The sequence below is a fragment of the Penicillium riverlandense genome, assembly GCF_028828495.1.
Source record: "Penicillium riverlandense strain IBT 135883 chromosome Unknown utg000007l_segment0_segment0, whole genome shotgun sequence".
Classification (NCBI taxonomy): Eukaryota; Fungi; Ascomycota; class Eurotiomycetes; order Eurotiales; family Aspergillaceae; genus Penicillium; species Penicillium riverlandense.
The window spans coordinates 921,605-940,362 of NW_026643198.1; the positions used below are offsets into that span (position 1 = coordinate 921,605).

At 51.7% G+C, this 18,758-nt stretch overlaps 7 protein-coding genes across 7 annotated transcripts; 4 read left to right on the forward strand and 3 right to left on the reverse strand.

Annotated features, from left to right (window-relative positions):
• Positions 1-257: 257 nt before the first annotated feature.
• On the reverse strand, positions 258-2,729 carry N7474_007946 (uncharacterized protein; the record flags this gene model as incomplete). Its single annotated transcript, XM_057199356.1, has 2 exons — positions 258-385; positions 2,588-2,729. 2 exons carry the CDS (start codon positions 2,727-2,729, stop codon positions 258-260), a joined length of 270 nt encoding a protein of 89 aa, XP_057050057.1.
• A 1,705-nt stretch (positions 2,730-4,434) lies between these two features.
• Positions 4,435-6,936, reverse strand: N7474_007947 (uncharacterized protein; the record flags this gene model as incomplete). The annotated part of the gene is made up of 1 exon (XM_057199357.1): positions 4,435-6,936. The coding sequence occupies one exon, from the start codon at positions 6,934-6,936 to the stop codon at positions 4,435-4,437; it is 2,502 nt and encodes an 833-aa protein (XP_057050058.1).
• Positions 6,937-8,150: 1,214 nt separating this feature from the next.
• On the forward strand, positions 8,151-8,806 carry N7474_007948 (uncharacterized protein; the record flags this gene model as incomplete). Its single annotated transcript, XM_057199358.1, has 2 exons — positions 8,151-8,277; positions 8,325-8,806. 2 exons carry the CDS (start codon positions 8,151-8,153, stop codon positions 8,804-8,806), a joined length of 609 nt encoding a protein of 202 aa, XP_057050059.1.
• Positions 8,807-9,534: 728 nt separating this feature from the next.
• Positions 9,535-10,041, forward strand: N7474_007949 (uncharacterized protein; the record flags this gene model as incomplete). Its single annotated transcript, XM_057199359.1, is given in 2 exon segments — positions 9,535-9,806; positions 9,819-10,041. The coding sequence occupies 2 exon segments, from the start codon at positions 9,535-9,537 to the stop codon at positions 10,039-10,041; spliced, it is 495 nt and encodes a 164-aa protein (XP_057050060.1).
• A 3,777-nt stretch (positions 10,042-13,818) lies between these two features.
• Positions 13,819-15,740, reverse strand: N7474_007950 (hexokinase family protein; the record flags this gene model as incomplete). Its single annotated transcript, XM_057199360.1, has 3 exons — positions 13,819-14,350; positions 14,407-15,066; positions 15,115-15,740. 3 exons carry the CDS (start codon positions 15,738-15,740, stop codon positions 13,819-13,821), a joined length of 1,818 nt encoding a protein of 605 aa, XP_057050061.1.
• Positions 15,741-16,423: 683 nt separating this feature from the next.
• N7474_007951 (GILT family protein) lies at positions 16,424-17,449 on the forward strand (the record flags this gene model as incomplete). The annotated part of the gene is made up of 3 exons (XM_057199361.1): positions 16,424-16,887; positions 16,940-17,258; positions 17,282-17,449. 3 exons carry the CDS (start codon positions 16,424-16,426, stop codon positions 17,447-17,449), a joined length of 951 nt encoding a protein of 316 aa, XP_057050062.1.
• Positions 17,450-17,746: 297 nt separating this feature from the next.
• Positions 17,747-18,757, forward strand: N7474_007952 (uncharacterized protein; the record flags this gene model as incomplete). The annotated part of the gene is made up of 2 exons (XM_057199362.1): positions 17,747-18,158; positions 18,207-18,757. 2 exons carry the CDS (start codon positions 17,747-17,749, stop codon positions 18,755-18,757), a joined length of 963 nt encoding a protein of 320 aa, XP_057050063.1.
• Position 18,758: the final 1 nt, after the last annotated feature.

The following is an 18,758-nucleotide window of genomic DNA, read 5'->3' on the forward strand; positions in this document are numbered from 1 at the left end:
TGCAGAATAATGGTGCGTCGTTCATTATCAACAAGAGTCTACCTCTGGCAAGAGATCACCAGTAAGAGAGGCAGTTCCATTATACTCTGTTTCATCCCCGGACGGCGATATGTCAGTTGCTAGTGGCCGCTGGAGAGTAGACATACAAGGAGATGCGAGATATATATCCAAATCCGATCCGTCAAAGTGCCAAAAAATTCAAACACTCCCGCCAATCCTACGCCAAATCCCTCTCCACTCAATCCCATCGTTGCCAACTAGTCCTCTATAATTCCATCTCCGGCTTTCCTCCTGTCTCGCATCCCTCCGCAGCTCGCTAACATGAAGCCAAAGTCTACTTTCGGGTCGGCGAGGGAGGCCGGGTTCCTGGGCTGGGATAGATAACCTGTCTTAAAGCAAACTGTTGCGCTTTTTCTATATTGGATACGTTCGCTAGCATGCTTCTAATATATGTGCCTCGTACCTAATGCACGCCATTGCAATAGGACCTAGGCGGGCGGCCTTGGCACGGCTCCCAATAGAAACCGATCCTACATGGTGACATGCAATCTAGTCAAGTAAATAGATCAAAACTAGGTCGAAACCCGCACGAAAAAGATGGTGTGGTCTAGTTAGTAGCCCTTTCAACCTTCCTGCATCACAAAACATAAGCTAACCTATTAAAAGGTGGTATGACGTCACGTTGTGGCCGTGCCAGCCCCGGTTCGATTCCGGGCACCGTCAATATCTTTTTTTGGTCTTTCAAGACCATCTATCAGTGGCTATAGCTATTCATTTTTTTTTTGTTAACTAAAACTAGTTACAGGACCAAATTAAAGTAAGTTTACGCAGATACACCGGTCACTAAGTTTGAATACATACCTGACATTCGTCTCCGCTTTCATGTTACTAGCTGTGATCTGCACTATAGCTAGTCGTGGTCTGCTCTACTAGTATGAGATATATATTGGGCAAGATCTGTTCATCTGTGTCAATATATGGTTGTTGACGTATTTGTCCATTTGAGGAGAAGCAACGCACTGCTACAAATGTTAGGAATTTACTTCCTATTGAGTAGTTTCAATGGCAAATACATCCTAATTTCCGTCGCATTTTATTATTTAATATGGCCGTCGTTCAAACGTAGTCATTAGAAAGGCAGCAAGACTTCGATAGAGGTCGGGCTCGGGCTATATCTGTTAACCCCCCGATCGGAAGTAAAAGGGGATGCATAGATCAACTACTTTATGTCTCTTCAGAATGATCGATCATATTTCTTGCATGCTTTGGAAACTTGTGGATTGTGAGATTGTGATTATATCCTAGCCCTCATTGGACGCTAACAACGCAGAACTACCGATCAGAGACATTTCGTAAAGCCGTTGATAAATGCGGTTTACGTTTATTTAAAAAAAGGCTTTTATAACAACTAAGGGTATGTATTGGTTATCCTATTGGGATAAAAGATTACTTCTAGACAAAATTGGAAACATCCTTTTCGACACAGCAAATGTCTTCTACTATGGTAGATTCACCGTCCCTCGAAGCAGTCTGGAATCGATATTATTAACTTCTACCGAACACAGGCTTGATATAGTTGATACTGGTAGTAACAACTTCGATTGTTGAATTTATAGAGCTGATAGTGGAAGCTGAAGAAATTTACAAGGACTGTGAGTCTCGGTGGGAAGAGTTAGTAACTATTTTGTCAGGTTCTCGAACATAGGGAAGGAAAGAAGAAGAGGAAGCACATGTATAGAAAGTAGTAGTGGATCAGACAGACAATTGCAAACATCCGTTATGTGTGACGATGTAATAAAGCTGTATTGGAAAGCAACCTCCGTTGCCGAGGAAGCAGTTAACCAACTTAAACTTAACTAAAGAGCTGACTAACATTCATACACGTGATAAGGACGTCGGACCGTAACAATCCGACTTGACCCTCACAAAATTTTAAAAAAAGATAAGATGGCGCTGCCCGGAATCGAACCGGGACCAATTCGGGATAAGTTTAGCTGAAATAGCCACAACGAATCATCTTACCGTTAGACCACAGCACCCGCGGTTAGTGGAAACGTTTCCATTTTGAACTAATAGCTCCTATCGTTAGGAGCCAAGCCAAGCCCGCCCGCCCAGGTCCCATTGTAATCACATATCAATTTTAAAGATGTGATATTATACACTTGATTAGCCTGCACACGACTATAGAGTACTGTAGTCGCGGCTTTCTTAAAACTAACCAGTAACTAGCTCTGATATCTTAGCTGTAACGGGCCGGGGCCGCAGTTCGATCACGTGCAAGCACGCGACCCACGCCTATTGTTTATCGACTTCGCGCACCTAGATAGCTCTCCTCTCTACGCTTTTAGTAAATTGCAATCGGCCTCTCCAGTTGGCATCTCAACTCGACTCAGCCCTACACATTAGCCCTCAGTTGCCATCAAATCGCATTTATCTACCTGCCCTCTGTCTGTAAAACACGAAAATGGGTACCTTGAACTCTCTTTCCGTCGAGCAGATCTTTATATTTGAATGCTCTCCAGAGTGAAAGTACACATAAATTGATTGTGAACAAGTTGTTTAGTTAGGGTCTTATCGAGAGACTCACTTCCCGAGGCTAGTAATCCACTCGCTGTCGTGTTTCTCCCAGAAGTTCGGTGATGAATAGCCTTCAGCTTCTTCGCTTTGGGGTATTGTTCACTGTTTGTCCGAGAGGATGGCTCTACCAAGGCTTTCTCGCTTTCAGGCATGTTGTAACCGTGGTGAGGCTAGGTGTTGGGAAGGAAATTGACATAGGTAGTTGATGACGAGAGATGGCTAGAGCACGGGCGGAGAGGTGGTTAGCGAGAACAGGTGACAAATAGGAGGGAAGAAGGTATAAAAGGGTGGATCGTGGATGAGAAGAGAGGAACAAAGGTGGAAAGAGTAGGAAGGATGAGAAAGGGATGCACCTAATATATAGGTGTAGACAAAGATAAACACAAGGACGGAGTTTACCTGTATGTGAGGTTAGACCCTGGCAGCGCCCAAAATATATACTTTTAACCTCATTTGGCTCCAAACTACGGAAGTCGCTCTGGGAGAATCCACCTCCTCCCTAATTAATAAGCTCTCCAGACATCAAGAATCTGAATAGCCTCAATATATTCCGATTCAACGTGGTCTTGGAATTTGACAGCGCGGAGGTCTGCACTAGCCCCTGCTATAGTCTTTCGCAGTACATCGTCGGCCTCGTCATCACCATTCTCCTGCTCTTCTATTTTTGAAGGCCCCCACATTTGGGAGAGTACTCTCATCTCGAGAGTGCTTTCGTCATCCTGTATAGTCTCGAGATCAGGGTTTAGGAAACTGTCCAACAATAACGTCGTCGATGACGGCTACGCGGCGGCTAGATTTAGGCTGGAGATAGGAGGATTAGGCGTCGTTTGAGAAAAGACCAGATCTCCTGATCGATTCGAACTAATATATTTGGTGAGAGGAAGGGTAGGAAGCCATCATAAATCTTAAACTGATGAATATTTCGTTGTAATAGTGGCAAATAAAATTGGAAATACTGTTGTAAAGGCGCGTTAAATCTCGGGAATTTAATTAATCCGCGGTTTGTTAATCTGGAGAATTACTCGTATCGCGTTTGTTGTTCTGCCACCCGCCCCACCAACCCTAAATTCGCGTTTTGTTTTCCTACGCGCATCACACACAGACTTCTTCTTGGACTTGTAGACGATATCCTTGAGCCTTTGCTCTTCTTTTTGGTTACATCATTCGGGAATCTGGTCTCTCCCGGATGCCTGTAGACGAATTTTTGACACCACCAACCTTTGGCAACGACGGGAACACCTGGTGATTGTTGACCAGCCACAACCGGTTTTTTTGAACTTCGCTGGCTTGTCCAGATTACCATGAGGATCGCTGCTTTGTCGTTTCCCTTGAGATGACAAGGATGGATGACGCAGCGCGTCTTGTATCTCGTTGTTTTGGTTTGCCTCTCCTCCAATTTGGACATCAGTGTTTTTGACTTGCTTGGTTTCACCATGTAGGCTACTTATCCCGAGCACCACGAAAAGGTGCAAGTCTGGCTCGGGGCCCGCGTACATTCGAAACCTGTACAGCAGGGCTTGACCATTGAAAAAAAATAAAAATAAAAAAAGACAACAGACACAAGCGACCGCACACAAGGGGCCACTCACCTAAACCGCACTCGTCAAGAGTGCCAAAGCCAGCCTGCCGCCATGCCAGTCTCGAGTTGTTCTCCCATAGTGGAGATAGATCACGTCTCCCATAGTGGAGATGGATCACGTCGAGTTCTCACCGGCTTCGCAGCTTCCTCGGCATTCGCAGCTTCACTCATCAAGAGTACCAAAGTCAGCCTGCCGCCACGACAGACTCGCTGCCATGCCAGTCTCGAGCTGGTCTCCCATAGTGGAGATAGATCACGTCTCCCATAGTGGAGATGGATCACGTCGAGTTCTCATCGGCATTCGCAGCTTCTTTGGCCTTTTTGATCGTGTCAGCGGCGCACTTACGGCAAAGAGGCCGGCACAGTTCCTTGTGAACAGTGAACTTTTTGGCCGCTGCAGACTCTTCCCTGCCGCATAAGCCGCAGAAGACCTTGCCTCTTTCGTCCCGGGTCTTGTCCACCTTCACCGTAGCCTCGTTCAAGCGCTGCAGATGCGGTGTTCGGCGCTCGCCGGTTCGCTTGAGATACTGAGTGCAGGCGCGGCAAATATCCTCGCCGTTCTCCTTGCTCCAGCTCGTGCTCACACCGAGCTCTCCCTCCTTACCCTCGCAGGTATAGCAGGTACGAGAAGGCATCTGCCGAAGCATGTCAAGATCCTCCGAGGAGAATTTGCTGAGCGGATCGGGACGTTCTTGACCAGGGTGCTGCAATCTAAATGAATAGCACGTCTGGCAGCGAAATCCATCGTCTTTGGTCCAAATAAGGGGCCTGCCGAATTTCGCAAGGTGGAGAGCCTCCGTCATCGGACAATCGCCATTCTGGCAACTAGGATCGGCTTCACGGGCCGCATCTCGCTCCTGTTGGCGAATCTTAGCGGCCAGGTCTCGCACCCTGCCGTGCTCGTACCAGTGCGCGGCGCATCCTCCGCACATCCACTTGTCAAGAGACCGGACGTGGTGGAGGTCCCGCGCTTCAATATTCTGCCAATCCCCGCAGTGCTCGCAGCGCTTTTTGATGCCAGCCTTGTTATCGGCAGCCGACGTTAGCTCGACATTGTGGTTATGAATCCACTCTGCGTCGGGCAATTGGCCTTTGTCACGGCGCTGTTTCCAGCAGGATTCGCACAGATATCCAGCGAAAGCATCTAAGGGGTCAAAGATGAAGCGAAGTTTCACGGCCACATCGCAACGACCCAAAGTCCCTTCCTTGCGACGGCGAATAAAATCCGCTTTTCGCACAACACGGTGGGTGCAGCGAGGATTGCAGCACGCCGACTCTCCACGCAACAACGTGCCGGCGACTCCCTGCTTCAAGGACCAAACCATATTCAGTCCATTCCACCCCGGCGAGAACAGCCAGTCGGGCCGGACGTCCTTGGCCAGATCAAATGTGACCTGAGGGCAGTACCTGAACGGTCGCCCGTCCGCCTTCCAGGTATCAAGGATGATCATAAACAGACCCTCCAAGAGCTGAGCCGCCGCGGTGTCCTGGCGCGGAGTGAACACGGCAAGCAACTTGAAGACATTGCCTGTCGCCGCAGGTGAACTGGCCCGCTTGTAGTGGGAGTTGGACCGGTCCCGCTTTCTGATGCAAGCAGCATGTCCGCTGTGGCATCGCTTGCCCACTGCGCTGCTATACCCAGTGTAGACATCGCATTCGGTGTTGCGCTGGTCGGAGAAATGTCCTGTAACCAGGTCACAATACACACCCATGCGTGTATCCCATGGGCGCACAGTCTCTAGGGCACGCAGATCCTGCAGAGTCCACTGCTCTTTCTCAAAAAGCACCCGGACCTCGGGCAGAATGGCTGGGAGCAGCCGTGCGAGCAAGTTTTCGCATGATGTCCGCTGAAGGATGCCATAGAATGACCACACGATCGGGAGGTCCCTCTTGAAGTCATCGAAGGACATGCTGTTAAGCTTAGCCTGCAAGACTTCAACGGTCTCTCTCAAAGCCCGGTGGAAGATGTCATCCCGCATGGGATCAAGGTTGGCGCTCACACTCCCGGAAGAAGTGCTTACCACGCCAGGGCGCTGACCCCCGGAAGGGCTTGCCACGCCCGAGATGATTCCAGTGCTAGCAGTCACACCTCCAGAAGAGGTGATCCCCATGCCGACACTCACATCCCCATCAGAAGTAACGACACCCTTGTCCTGCGGATCAAGGTAGTCGTCAGCATCTGGGTCATCCTGAGGATCGTACTCGTCCTCAGGGAAGTCGAACTCCTCAAGGCAAGGAGCAATTTCATCATCATCATCCTCAATCTCACCCACAAGGCCAGCAAAAGTCTGCACACCACCATCCAGTGGAAGCAGAGGAGCAATCCTGGCCGCATGGATAGCAGCCGTTGGGGTATCGACGCCTTCAGTCCCAGAGACTTTCTGGGCAACGGCAACTAGTTCTTCATCACGAGCACGAGACTCGGACGAAACCCCAGGATTCTCCTCCGTACCTCCCAGTGTGAAGGGGTTCTCTTGGCGCGAGGATGGCCAATAGAACAGCTGCTCAAATGGCTCGTGTCTAGGATAGAGGGTGGGAGGGACCGGCTGGGTATCGACGGGATCGTCGGCCGGCGTAAGAGTTTGAGTATCACCAGCCTTTTGGAAGAAGCTGGTGATCTTGGCACCCGTCCCTTTCGAAGTCTGCAGCTTCTTGTTAGCCGACTTCTTGGATACCGAGTTTGATTGCTGCGGCCTCTTTCCACCTCCAGGCCGCCCACCACCACCACCACCACTCGCAGAACGCGAATTGGGGGGACCTTGCGATCCCCAAGGCAACATGTTCAAATCGTTTATCGATATTCAATCGAAAAACACGAAAAATCGAGGGAAAAAAACGCGTTTTGGATCTCGATGGTTGGTGAACTGATGAGGGTGGATGGCAGTACTTCGACGCTGTCACGCTGGCACCCCATCAGATTTCAGCGCCATATTCTTACACTACATGCAAAAGACACTGGCTAATTGATTCATTTTTAGAGATGGAGAAGTTTTTGTCACTTTGAGATAGACCAAATGCGATTTTATAATACGCCCTCTAAGAGTATGGTTGCGCAGGATGGGAAGCGTTTCACGTTTTCCATCTGGTCCAAAAAAGTCACGAGAGAAGACACCAAAGGTTCAATCATGCGCCCCAACTTTAACACTTGATCCTCGCGTTTAGAATCGTTCAGACGCGACTCTAAAAGGAAAGGATAATTACCCCATGGGTGGGTCACTGTCTGAGATTTTACCGACTTTTGTTCTGCACTACAGGTAAAAGATCAGACCGTATGTGGAGAATCTCGTGTCTTCCATCTGGTCCGGAGGAAAGTATTGAGAAAAGACACTTTTGGTTCAATCACGCCTCCCAACTTGAACACCTGATCCTCCCGTCTCAAAAAGTTTGGACGCGATTCCAAAAGGCGAGGATACTTCGCCCATGGGTAGGTCACTCTCAGAGATTTTACCAACTTTGATTCTACACTACAGGTAAAAGATCAGACCGTATGTGACGCGTGTCGTGTCTTCCATCTGGTATACAATAATTGAGGAGTGTAGATACCAGAGGTTCAATTACACGCCCCAACTTGAACATCTGACAGTAGCCCCTACGATAGCTGGACCACGAAATTAAAAACCAGGAATACTCAGTCCATATGCAGGCCACTCTCAGAGATTTCACCAACTTTGATCCTACACTACAGATAAAAGATCAGACCGTATGTGAAGCATCTCGTGTCTTCCATCTGGTCGTCGCAGGACGTTAGGAGTGGGACGAGCTGGTTGGGGGTGGATTTCCGAACGCGTCACTCGTCCAATCGGAAGCTTATCTACGTGATCTGCAGCACGCGTCGCCCAACCAATCGGAAGCCTGTGATCTACAGAGACGTGATCTACAGGGACGTCGGGGGTCTGGGGTAGAATATAAGCAACTGACGCGTAGAGTGCTTTTGGTAGTCAGGTCATCAAATCATATATTCAATCTGATTACGTTATTGATATCCGATCCAACCATGGCCCCAGCCACCATCAAATCGTGCTGGAAGTGCGGCAGCCCGCACCACACCAAGGCCCAATGCCCACACGTGGCGCGGCCCGTCCCTCCCTCCCCGGCTCCCACCCAGGCTCCGGCCAACGTATGTACTAACTCCATTGATTCCTTGGTCTGCCTACTCATGCTATGATAGTATCAAATGGTCATTCTCTCCATCCCCGCCGACGGCAACGTGGCCGGCGTGCTGGCCGGCGTGCTGGCCGGTATGGGCCCCGGGCCCTCCATCCCCCCGCCACCGTCCCGGCCCGCAAGCGGGCCCGCGATCACGACCACGACCACGACGAGTCCCCCCGCCGCGCCCCGAAGATGGCCAAGAAGGCCGAGAAGGACGAGCTCCCCCGCCGCGCGGCCAAGAAGGCCAAGAAGGCCAAGAAGGCCAAGAAGGCCAAGAAGAACAAGGAGAAGGAGAAGATCGTCGACACGGATGTCGACATGGTCGACGCGGACAAGACCAAAGACGATGGCAAGGACCACGACAAGGACAAGGGCAAGACCAATGGCGACCCCGAGTCGGCCGAGCAGGCCCTGGAGGCCGCCGAGGCGGCAATGAAAGCCGGCCCTAGCGTGTTCAGCAATGTTCCCCCCCTCCCCGAGATCGATGCCGAGGGCCTCTGACGGCCAGTTTTCTTTCCTTTTTTTATTTATCTACAAATGAATCTGTTTTTCGAGTTCCAATTGTATTCTTCCTACGTATTTACCCACGCATTGCCTTTATGACTTGTTGAGGTTCCCCATGGGTTGGGGAGAGACAGCGTGAAAAGTATGTTAGGCAGAGGGCCAGGTAGACTGTAATAAATAAGATTTGATGGCACCTGAAGACCAACAGATCAGGCGAGGATATCAGAGTGTGGCAGGCATATCGTGACTGATTAATTTGCCGCTTTGAGAAGGTGCGGCTGTTTCCCAGGTCACCGGCCTGCTTCGCTCTTCTTCTTCTTCGCCCTCCTCCTCTCTCTTCCCCTCCACCCTCCATCTCTTTCTCTCTTCTTGCCAACCACCTCTCCACCTCTTCCCTGGCCATCTCTCGTCATCGACAACCTGTTTCACTCGGGTTGTGTGGGAAGGTGGCCGTCAACGAATATTGCGATTGTACACATACTGAGACATTTATCCGGCCAGAACAACACCGAATGCAATGCCTACACTGGGTATAGTAACGAAGTGGGCAGGCAATCCTACAGCGGGCATGCTACTTGCATCAGAAGGCGGGATAGGTCCAACTCCCACTTACAAGCGGTCCTGTTCACCTCCGGCACACAGAACGCGTGTAGAGACCTCTTAATAGACAGGTATCAACCCTCGTCCCATCTCACTTACATGATCACATGATCCCATCCATCGACATGGCCCCGCCACGAAGAACTGCAGGAAGTGCGGCAGCCAAAAGCACACCAAGGTGGGCAACTGCGCAATGGATCCAGAAAATGCAGCTGGAGAACGCAATATCGGAAAAGGCAGCCAACAGCCAGGCAATCAGGGACAAAGCCCACCAGCAGCAGCGGCAGAACTACCTGCTGGGCAATCATGTCAGCGAGTATGAGGGCATCATTCACGAGGGCGAAAAGCGAGCCGATGCAAACAAACCAAAAGCCAAGGAGCTTCGAACGTCTCTGACGTAGGAGCGGAGACTGGCGCAGACCAATGACAACTACACGCAGCAAGTCGAGAAGGGATGCGACGAGCTGGAAAAGATGAATTCGGATCTGCGGCGGGCTTCGGAGGAACTGGAGAAGACCTGGAAGAGGCAGTCGGGCCAGACGGAGAAGATGGTTCACAGTCTGGAAGAGGCGCTTCCGATTTCGTCTTCTGCACGGGATAAATGGTCATCGACCAGCACTCCTCGTTTATGAAGCCTTTATCCGAGGCTGTCTCACATTCATCTCCTTGTCAGCTCTGTCAGTGCCGTGTTTCTTTATTTAGCTGACTCCAGTCAGCTCTTTGTTTACTCTTCCACAGACATCTCAATAAGTTCGATTCCTCAGTCGATTCTACTATATCCATTCCGCGAAATACCGTATCCATCATCCCAAGAATATGTACATTAACCGCGACTATGCGGGGCTTTAAGTCACGAAAAACCATGCAGACTCAGTGCAAGTGCTTCTGACATTTCTCACTGAGCATGTGGAGCAGCTGAGGTGGTGCACAGTTGAGATCTACAGGACCCTTCTGACCACACATGTACCGAGGTTAAGAAACGTAAATAGACGCTCGCATTAACAGCTCCCTCGAGCTTAATCGGTCGGGTTACAACGATCTTGGATATCGACATCTAACTCATCCTCCCCTATACAAACAATGACGGCCTGTAGAGGACATAATGGAGTTTCTTAAATTATAGTGTACTTCAATTCACTGTTCACTCATACCTCAGTACAGTGAATGTGGATCAGGTAATTCGCTACGTTGCCAAATTCATGTTGCTGACAAGTATTCTTGGGCAGTTCAGAAATGTGGAACTAGAGCCCGAAGAGGATGATGAAACGACAGTGATTGACTAGCATGGACAATTGGTGACGCTGCTGCGTATCACAGAAAGCTTGAGGCCGAGACCGCCGAGAGGTGATGAGGACTTGCCTTGAGCATCTCGAAGATCTAAAACAGAAGGAGTGTTGGAGTGTTTGAGAAAGATACTTCAAGAATTCAACGGCTTTGCAGCCGACTTTGTCCTCAAGTCTGGTCAGCTATACATCTAGTTCCAAATTGACGTGAGCGAGAAATATTGTTCATTTAAGCTGTGCTGTGCTGTGCTGTGCTGAAAAGGGAGAGTGGTTTCCCTGGATACCGAGGCCTTGTTGAGCAAGGGAGTTCAAGGTGCACGCACGTACAAAGAGCAGCGGGGATTTTCCAGCTCAAAAAAACACTGGCGGTATGGGACTGACAAAACATTGAGATGATGAGCTTCATTTATCCCTCCAAAGCCGAGCCGAAACCACGAGGACTGAACATATTTAGTCGACCAGGTGTATTATGCATGTACTTCTAGAGCAGCCGGGCATTGTCTGGCCTTACAAACCTGGCACCAGTATGGGTTATGGGCGGAACTTCTCTATTTATTCCTCATATCATCAACAGCTCCCTGATCAATTAATCGAATACATTCTCTTGATGGATTGTCTATTCTCTTTACCGTGCGCTGGTTCTCCTGTTCGTTCTTCCGGTAGAAAACCTGCATGCCAGTGTGTACACGACCCGCTCTACTAGGAGCATTGTCAACTACCTCCGAGATCCGACGCATGCTCGCTGCTATCTCCAGCCGAGTCCGGAAGAGGCTGCACATGGAAATACCCGAGCTGAAACAAGATATCCTGCCACTCTGGTTTCCCTGTGCCCATGACGGAAAAGAATTTCGTGTCCGAAGGAAACCTCTTTCTTTTCACTTGGACGACTTGTAGTGCGACGGGTGTCTGAGATGTCAGCGCCACCGCCGCTAGATAAGACACTCATCTTGTGAGATCACTTACTCAATACAACCCACTTCGTTCGCTTCCATTCCTGTGTGCTTTTTCCCTGGGCTCAATCTCTCACCTCCCCTGAGCTCCTCGTGCCGACCAACTTGTCACCTCCCTCAAGGGCTGCCCGACTGGCTCGTGTGGGTCGCATTCGTGTACCGCCACGTCAGCCGTGCTTCTCCTGTGGAATCAAGGAGCTCAAACTGTCGAGCTCAAACTCTCGCGGTGTTCCTTCAAGCGGCCGTCGAAACCATGATGCTGCGGATATAGGGTGGCCGAATAAACCGTTTCGCTGGTTTCAGTCCCTTCCCTTCGCTGACAGGTTTTGCTGCTTCACGTTGGGAAAAGCCAGCTTTCTGGACATTTCAACTCCATATTTGAGTGGAGCGGGTTGGTTGCACTTTGACCCGTCTGGTCGGCACAAGCAGACCGTGGAGCAGGGAAATTCAGTCGGTGTTGGAAGCACTTGTGGCCGTAAAGAATAGAATGTATGAAGAAGTAAGCGTAAGGAAGGAGCTCGCCCTCACATTATCAGAAAGAGGGAGGGAGAATTGGAATCACGTGATTTTAGGCAACTTTGGGAAGGTTGGTTACGTCAACGCAAGTTCGTAACACAAGACACCATCGAAGAGCACTAAAAAGCCTTTTATTTTAGTCTATAAACTGCCTTTATATTAATGGTTGCCGTACTGTGATTTATTCGAACAATATATGGCACGTGACCGTGGAGTATCGCCTTTTGTCGGGGAGCGGTGGCAAGCCCCCCGCCTAGGTCCTATTGCAATCACATATCAATTCGGCGACTAGAGTAGGTCTATGAAACGTTTCCATTTTGGACTAATAGCTCCTAGCATATTTTCGCACTACGGACTCCATCGTGACTCCTATCGGCAAATTCGTGGGGGTTACGTCAACGCAAATTCATGACACAAGATGCTATCGACGACCATTAAAATGAATTTGACGGGCAGCCAACTGTTATTGTCTCATTCATATATCTCTGTCCCAGCTCGCTCTCTATCCTCGGCGCCCTTTAGGCTCTCAAAATCTGGTCAGGGTGCGTTGAAGAATCCTTGTTGTGAGCTAGCTAAAATATATATATTCGTTGCTAACACCGAATGAAGATCCAACGAACCCAGATCACAGTGCAAACTCTGAAAGCACCACTTCAGACAAAACAGAAACACCCTCAAAGAACGAGGGCAAGCAACAATCCAAAGCAAAAACCACATCCGAAGCCGACGCCGAGCTCCGCGAACGCCTCGAGCAAATGTCTGGTGAAGGCGGAGCGTCTGGAATCGAATATGAAGATGGAAAGCCGGTAGCTATGAAGCGTGGTGTGCGAAATAATATGTTTCGAGTGATCTAAAGCTATGATCTCGGGCTATGGGATGGGGATATTTGCGCTTCCCAGGCGTGCCACTAGCACCAGGGGTGCGCTACTATCCCCATGACCTGGCCTGTATCCTCATTGAGAGAAGACGAGAGGGAGCTTTACAATATCAGGAGCCAATATAAATGAGACTCAACACTCATCCCAGGACAGTCTTCCATTACAACCCATCCATCCACTACCAAGTATATATCAATATCAAGCCAAGAAATCAACCACATTCTAAATTTGGGAAAGAGAAACGGTGATCAGCACGGAATTATGTACTTACGCGCGTCATATCCCCAGACATTCCGCATGGGATAGGATTAAGCATTCCACGCTTGTAGTATCGCGCAAGCCATTACGCTGTTGGCCTGATAGACGTCCCGGCTTTGGAATCTGGCTACAATGTATGTATGAACGAGTAGAGTTACATGATCATCACGCATTCCCTCTGCAGGGTAGCGAGCGAGCTAGAGTACGTAAAGGAAGATCTTGGCATGGGAGGATATGCGTAGATGTACGTTGTAGTTAACTAGTAGTTACTAGTAAACATGCCAGTGAAATGCTTGCCATCCATGCTCTGACACCCAAGAGAATTCGCCGCAAAGACCAACCAACCACAAATACAACCTTGATGTATCTCATAATGTCCCATTTCTACGCGGTGTACCGGGTCCGGCGCGCGCATAAGATCAGAAAGAGATGTTCCAAGTATGAGCGGCGGCAACCATAGATCACCACGAGAAACAACATGACAGTCAAAAAACGCCCGTAGAAGTCGTAAGAAAAAGCCAAAATTACTTGCGGCCAACCATCCCCGCCAAAACCCCGGCTCCAATGACACCGCCGTCGGAGGCTTCGCGCAGAAACACGGATTTGCCTCCTTGTTGCGGACCGGTGCGCATGATGAGGCGGTCGATGTATTGTTGGCACATTTCTTTAAAGTGCGGGTAATGCTGGATGATACCGCCCGTATACGCAACGACCAGCTCCTCTGGACCAGATTGCCATTCTGCTGGGGTGGGTTCGAGGACCGGGACAACATGCCCGTGAACATTGTTACGGGCGGTAGAGGGGGAGGAGGCAGCGAGACTGGCAGCCGCTGCCACGGGGGCAGGGGTATGGTCACGAGTGTGAGGATCGCCGTTGCTCAGCGGCGAGGCGGCATTCAGCGGGGTGTTGACGTTGCTGTCTTCTTTCAGCTCGATCTCGCGCGCGCAGGCGAGCAAGCCGACCACCGCCGCGGCGATCAAGCCCGCGGATCGGCGCTGCACAGTGCGCGCGATTTTGCGGAATGCGCCGGCGGCGAGAGCGTCCCAGCGCCAGTCGCTGGACTCGGGAGGGGGAGGGACTGGTTCAGCTCCTTGGCGAGATCTTGGTCGGACCGGGCGCGGGCCACGGTGTCGGAGATGTAGGTGGTGGTCAGGGCATATTCTTGAACGAGGTTGGCCGGCAGGATGCGTTTCGACAGTCCGGCGATCGTAGTAAGATAATCAAAGAGGATGAGGCGGATGAGTTCGCCAATGTACCGCCCGCCCGTCATGTACTCGAATGGCTGAAATCCTGGGCGTGTACAGGCCTGGTCGAGTTCAGTATCCCATTTTGTGGTCACTCCGAGCTCTTTGAGCGGCGGCGCCGCGCCGGAGATGGTCCATTCGGTATTCACGATCGTCTCCACGGCATCCGGCTTCATGGCATTCACGCTCTTGGCCTTGTCTTCGTGCAACGCGTCAAGTTTCATCGGGATCGTCGCGTTGCATCCGGTACCCACGATAATACCCATGGCCACGCGGCTGTTGGGTAGGGATTTGACCGCATAGGCGAGGGAAGCGAGTGTGGCGACAGTGTCGTTGGTGATGGCTGCGATCTTGAGTTTGGGCAGAGCAAACAGCTTCCGGCGCTTTTTCGAAGGCTCGTCCTCGTCGTCTGGTCGCCGGGTGTGCTTCTCGTAGCCATTCAGCAGGATCTTGTGCAGATTGAGGTTCGACGTGATGGCGAAACCTTTCCCCATTGGCATCAATGTCGCCTCGGCCAACGACTCTTGCCTAGAAATATCATGAGCAGCCACTTCCCAAATCTTTGGGGACACTCACAAGATGGGGAAACTAAAGGTAATCCCCAAGTCCAACTCTTCGGGGATGTCTTTTTTGGTGGCATCGGAGGAGAGGCTCTCCGCCACGACCTCCGCGATGCAGTCGCCGATCCACGCAAACAGATCCTCCGCCTTGTCCATTTTCAGGTGCTCCTGGATCGGCCATGCCCGCTCCAACGTACGCTTCACGCGCTGGCGCTGGGCCTTGCGAATGGTATCCCGCGACCTCTCCGAGGCATCGGTCGAGCGCACCTCGGACTCGGCCGCCTCGCCCAACAACTCGATAAACGCCACGCGGAGATTACTGCCCCCCACATCGAGCGCCAAGTAGCGACCGGTCTCCTGGCCGGTGGGCAGTTGGGTCACGGGGGTGGGTAAGAACTGCTGGTCGGAGGTCAAGGCCAGCTGGCGATAGGTGGTGGAGAAGCGACGGGCCAGTTTGTAGAGACGGGCTTCCTCCAGCATCAGCGGAGTCAGCATGTCGTCGAGCCGTTCGTGGTGCGCGAGATATTCTTTCTGGGACGCGTCCAGCTCAGGTCCGACATCCTCGTCGTCGTCGATCAGGTCATCCTGCATCGCCTCGCGCTCCTCGTCCTTGTCGGAGGGGATGGAGTTGACCGACGCCATGGTGTGTGGAGATTGGAACTGGCTAGGGGGGAGGGAGAGGGGGGGGGGAAGAGGAAAAAGGTAAAAGTTGAGGCCCTTCCAGTGGCGCCTCTCTTCCCCAGTGACGTCGCTGCGTGTGGAATGCTTGCTATGTTTATAAGAGAAGCGCCATGCCACACATGTTGGGGGTGACGCGGCTGAGAAACCACAGAGCGGGGGAAACACTCCGTCGAGGATCTCGCGTGATTCCAATAACTATTTATAGGGGGCGAGCGAGAGTGTGGCTGGTGAACGGGAAGTGACGGGTGAAATAGTGATGCGACCCGGCAGATGCGACGTGAAGGAGAGCTGTTTCAGCGGCATCCATGTAACCCTACCTGGGCATCGGGCGGCCGCCAGTTCTCGAGCGGTCCTCGACAGCCACAGTAATCAGCCCCCCTCCAGGTCGCTTAGTTTTGAGTTACGAGCAGCTCAATTTGACCCGCTAGGTTGGGCCTCCACGACTCCGACAGGGCCAATGATGATAGGACGATGTATAAGGATCGCCGAGGTCGGAGCGACTAACTACTGCTTATGGATCTAGTTAGACTATAGAGCTTGGCACCTTGGTCACTCGCTCACTAAGTGAACTAGGGAGGGCGTTTAACCGGATTAGTCAGGTCACCCCAGAGCCCGCCATGATCCCCGTAGATCCGTCAACCACCATGGAGAAGCTGCCTGTCCACACCAAGGAGCCGGTCGAGGGGGTGCGCTTGCGGCCGGGACGAGCGACGTTCCTGCGTCGCCTCTTCTGTGTCGTGTGTTTCCTATATGGCTACTACCTGCTGATCCGGCCAGGACGTGACGAATGCGACTTGACCCGCTGCACCGCCTCCAGTGCCCTAGAGAGGATGTTAGGGCCTCAAGCTACAGAGATCAGACACCCTCCTCCTCCTGCGCCTGCTGCTGCGATACAGACCAGCCTCCCACTCGACGATCACATCATCAGCAATGCCCCAAAGCAAAAACCCCTGACACCGTCCGCTGAGGTGCAGACCAAGAAGATTCCCCTCGAGGCACACATCATGAGCAAATGCCCAGATGCCCAAGTCTGTCTGCAAGAGCTGGTTGTGCCAGCCATGGAGAAGATCAGCGACAAGGTGGATTTCCGGCTGTCGATGATTGCAACGTGAGCATGACACCTGCAAACATGACAGATCTATCCTGACGGACTTCCCTAGGGTCTCTGAAAAATCCTCCGATATCGAGTGCATGCATGGCCCACCAGAGTGCATTGGCGATATGCTCATGCTCTGTGCTGCGAACCTGCCTTTCCCTGCAACTGCCGACGACTCCCTCCTGCCGTCTACATACCCTCGGACGCCCATCATCCGATCATTGGGGTTTGCAAACTGTCTGATCAATGACTACGAGCACATACCAGAGCGGGAGCTTGTCCATCAGTGTGCCTTGGAGCATGGGATCGACTTTGATGCTCTGAACCGGTGTGCCAGCCAGCAGAATGACGACCCGAATGATGGGAATGGGGACCCCCCGTCAGTGGGATTGCTTTGTTACGGCAGAGTGCACTACGGGGACAGGAGCTGGGAGTTCGGGTCAGTTGTACCGTGCGTCTAGATGAGAAGGTGTGGTGTGTACATGACTCCGAGTGGAAGGATTGTGCGCAGAATGGTGATGAGCCAGCGGTATTGATAGACGAGGTGGAGAGACTCTACAAAGAGAGGAACTAATTTGAATCGTTATTCTACCTTCTCTGACTAATTGATATTCCCTTTGGTGAATGACTGTTGCTAGACGGGCGCCTACGGGACTTGCCGTTCGGTTATTGCTGTCTTGTTCTTTGTATTCACTGCCCTCCTTCTCTTTCTTCTTCCACCGCACAGCTCGACTGCTCCAACCGCTCCCTCTACAGCCCCTTCGTTTATTCTTATTTCTTCAAACCGAAAACAATCCTTGCTGCTATTCAGGTAAATGCCCTCATCGATGACCACCAGGATCTCAACTGACTACCCACCCACTCTCTAGCCATGGACGAGGAATATGATTACTCTCCCTCGGATACCCAGGCCCTGTTCCTGCTGAGTGCGTACAGCAGCCAGGACCAGCAGCCCACCCCCGCTCTGCGCAAGATCTTTGATGACCCTGACAAGGGATTCCTGATCTTCCAGGCTCTGGAGCGCCAGGCCAAGCTGCTCGCGCGCCGCAAGGAGGCGGCGGCGGGGTCGGAGGACATTGCTGAGCTCTCCATCTACGACAAGGCCCTGATGGCGCTCTACAGCCGCTGCGGCGGTGAGGAGAAGAAGCTCACTGTCCCTGGCTGCTGGGGTCTATTCAATTTCTTCCTTGACCACTTCGTGGGCATCGATCGTCTGGAGCTGCATGAAGCGGCCGATGAGGTTTTGGACCAGTACCTGGAGTTCCAGAAGTCGCTGAAGGCTGGTCCGTTGGCCCGTATTTCTTTCTTACACAGAGGCTAATCTAGAATAGATCAGTCTCCTCCCTCGGTGAAGCTGGCCGTGAAGGATGCTCAGAATGACGTTCAGAAGACCCAGAGCGCTTGCTTCAACCGTATGATCGATGTTTACCAGGTTGCCAAGTTGGATTGCTACCTCACTGATGCGAACAAGAACCGTGACAAGTTCCAGGTTGTCCGCTTTCTCCGTGACACCGCCGAGAACCTGCTCACCCAGATGCTCCATGCTGGGTACGGAAACCACCCGCTGGTGCCTGAGCTGCGCCAGGTCTATGAGGTGAGCAAGTCCCACGCCGAGCAGCTGTCGGGCGGTCGCAAGCGCCCCTTTGAGATCGAGCACTTGCCCTCGTACTCTGACGTTCACCCGACTGGTGGCTATTCGTCTGCTGGATACCCAACTGGCGGCGTTCCTTCTGGTGGCATTCCTTCTAGCGTTTACGCCGCTGCTGCCCTCCCTTCCAGTGGCTCCCCTGCCGCCGGCTATCCTTCTGGTGCTGGCTACTCTGCGGCTGCTGGCCACAAGAACCGGCGTTTCATCGATTCTTACCGTCCTGCGCGTGAGTAAG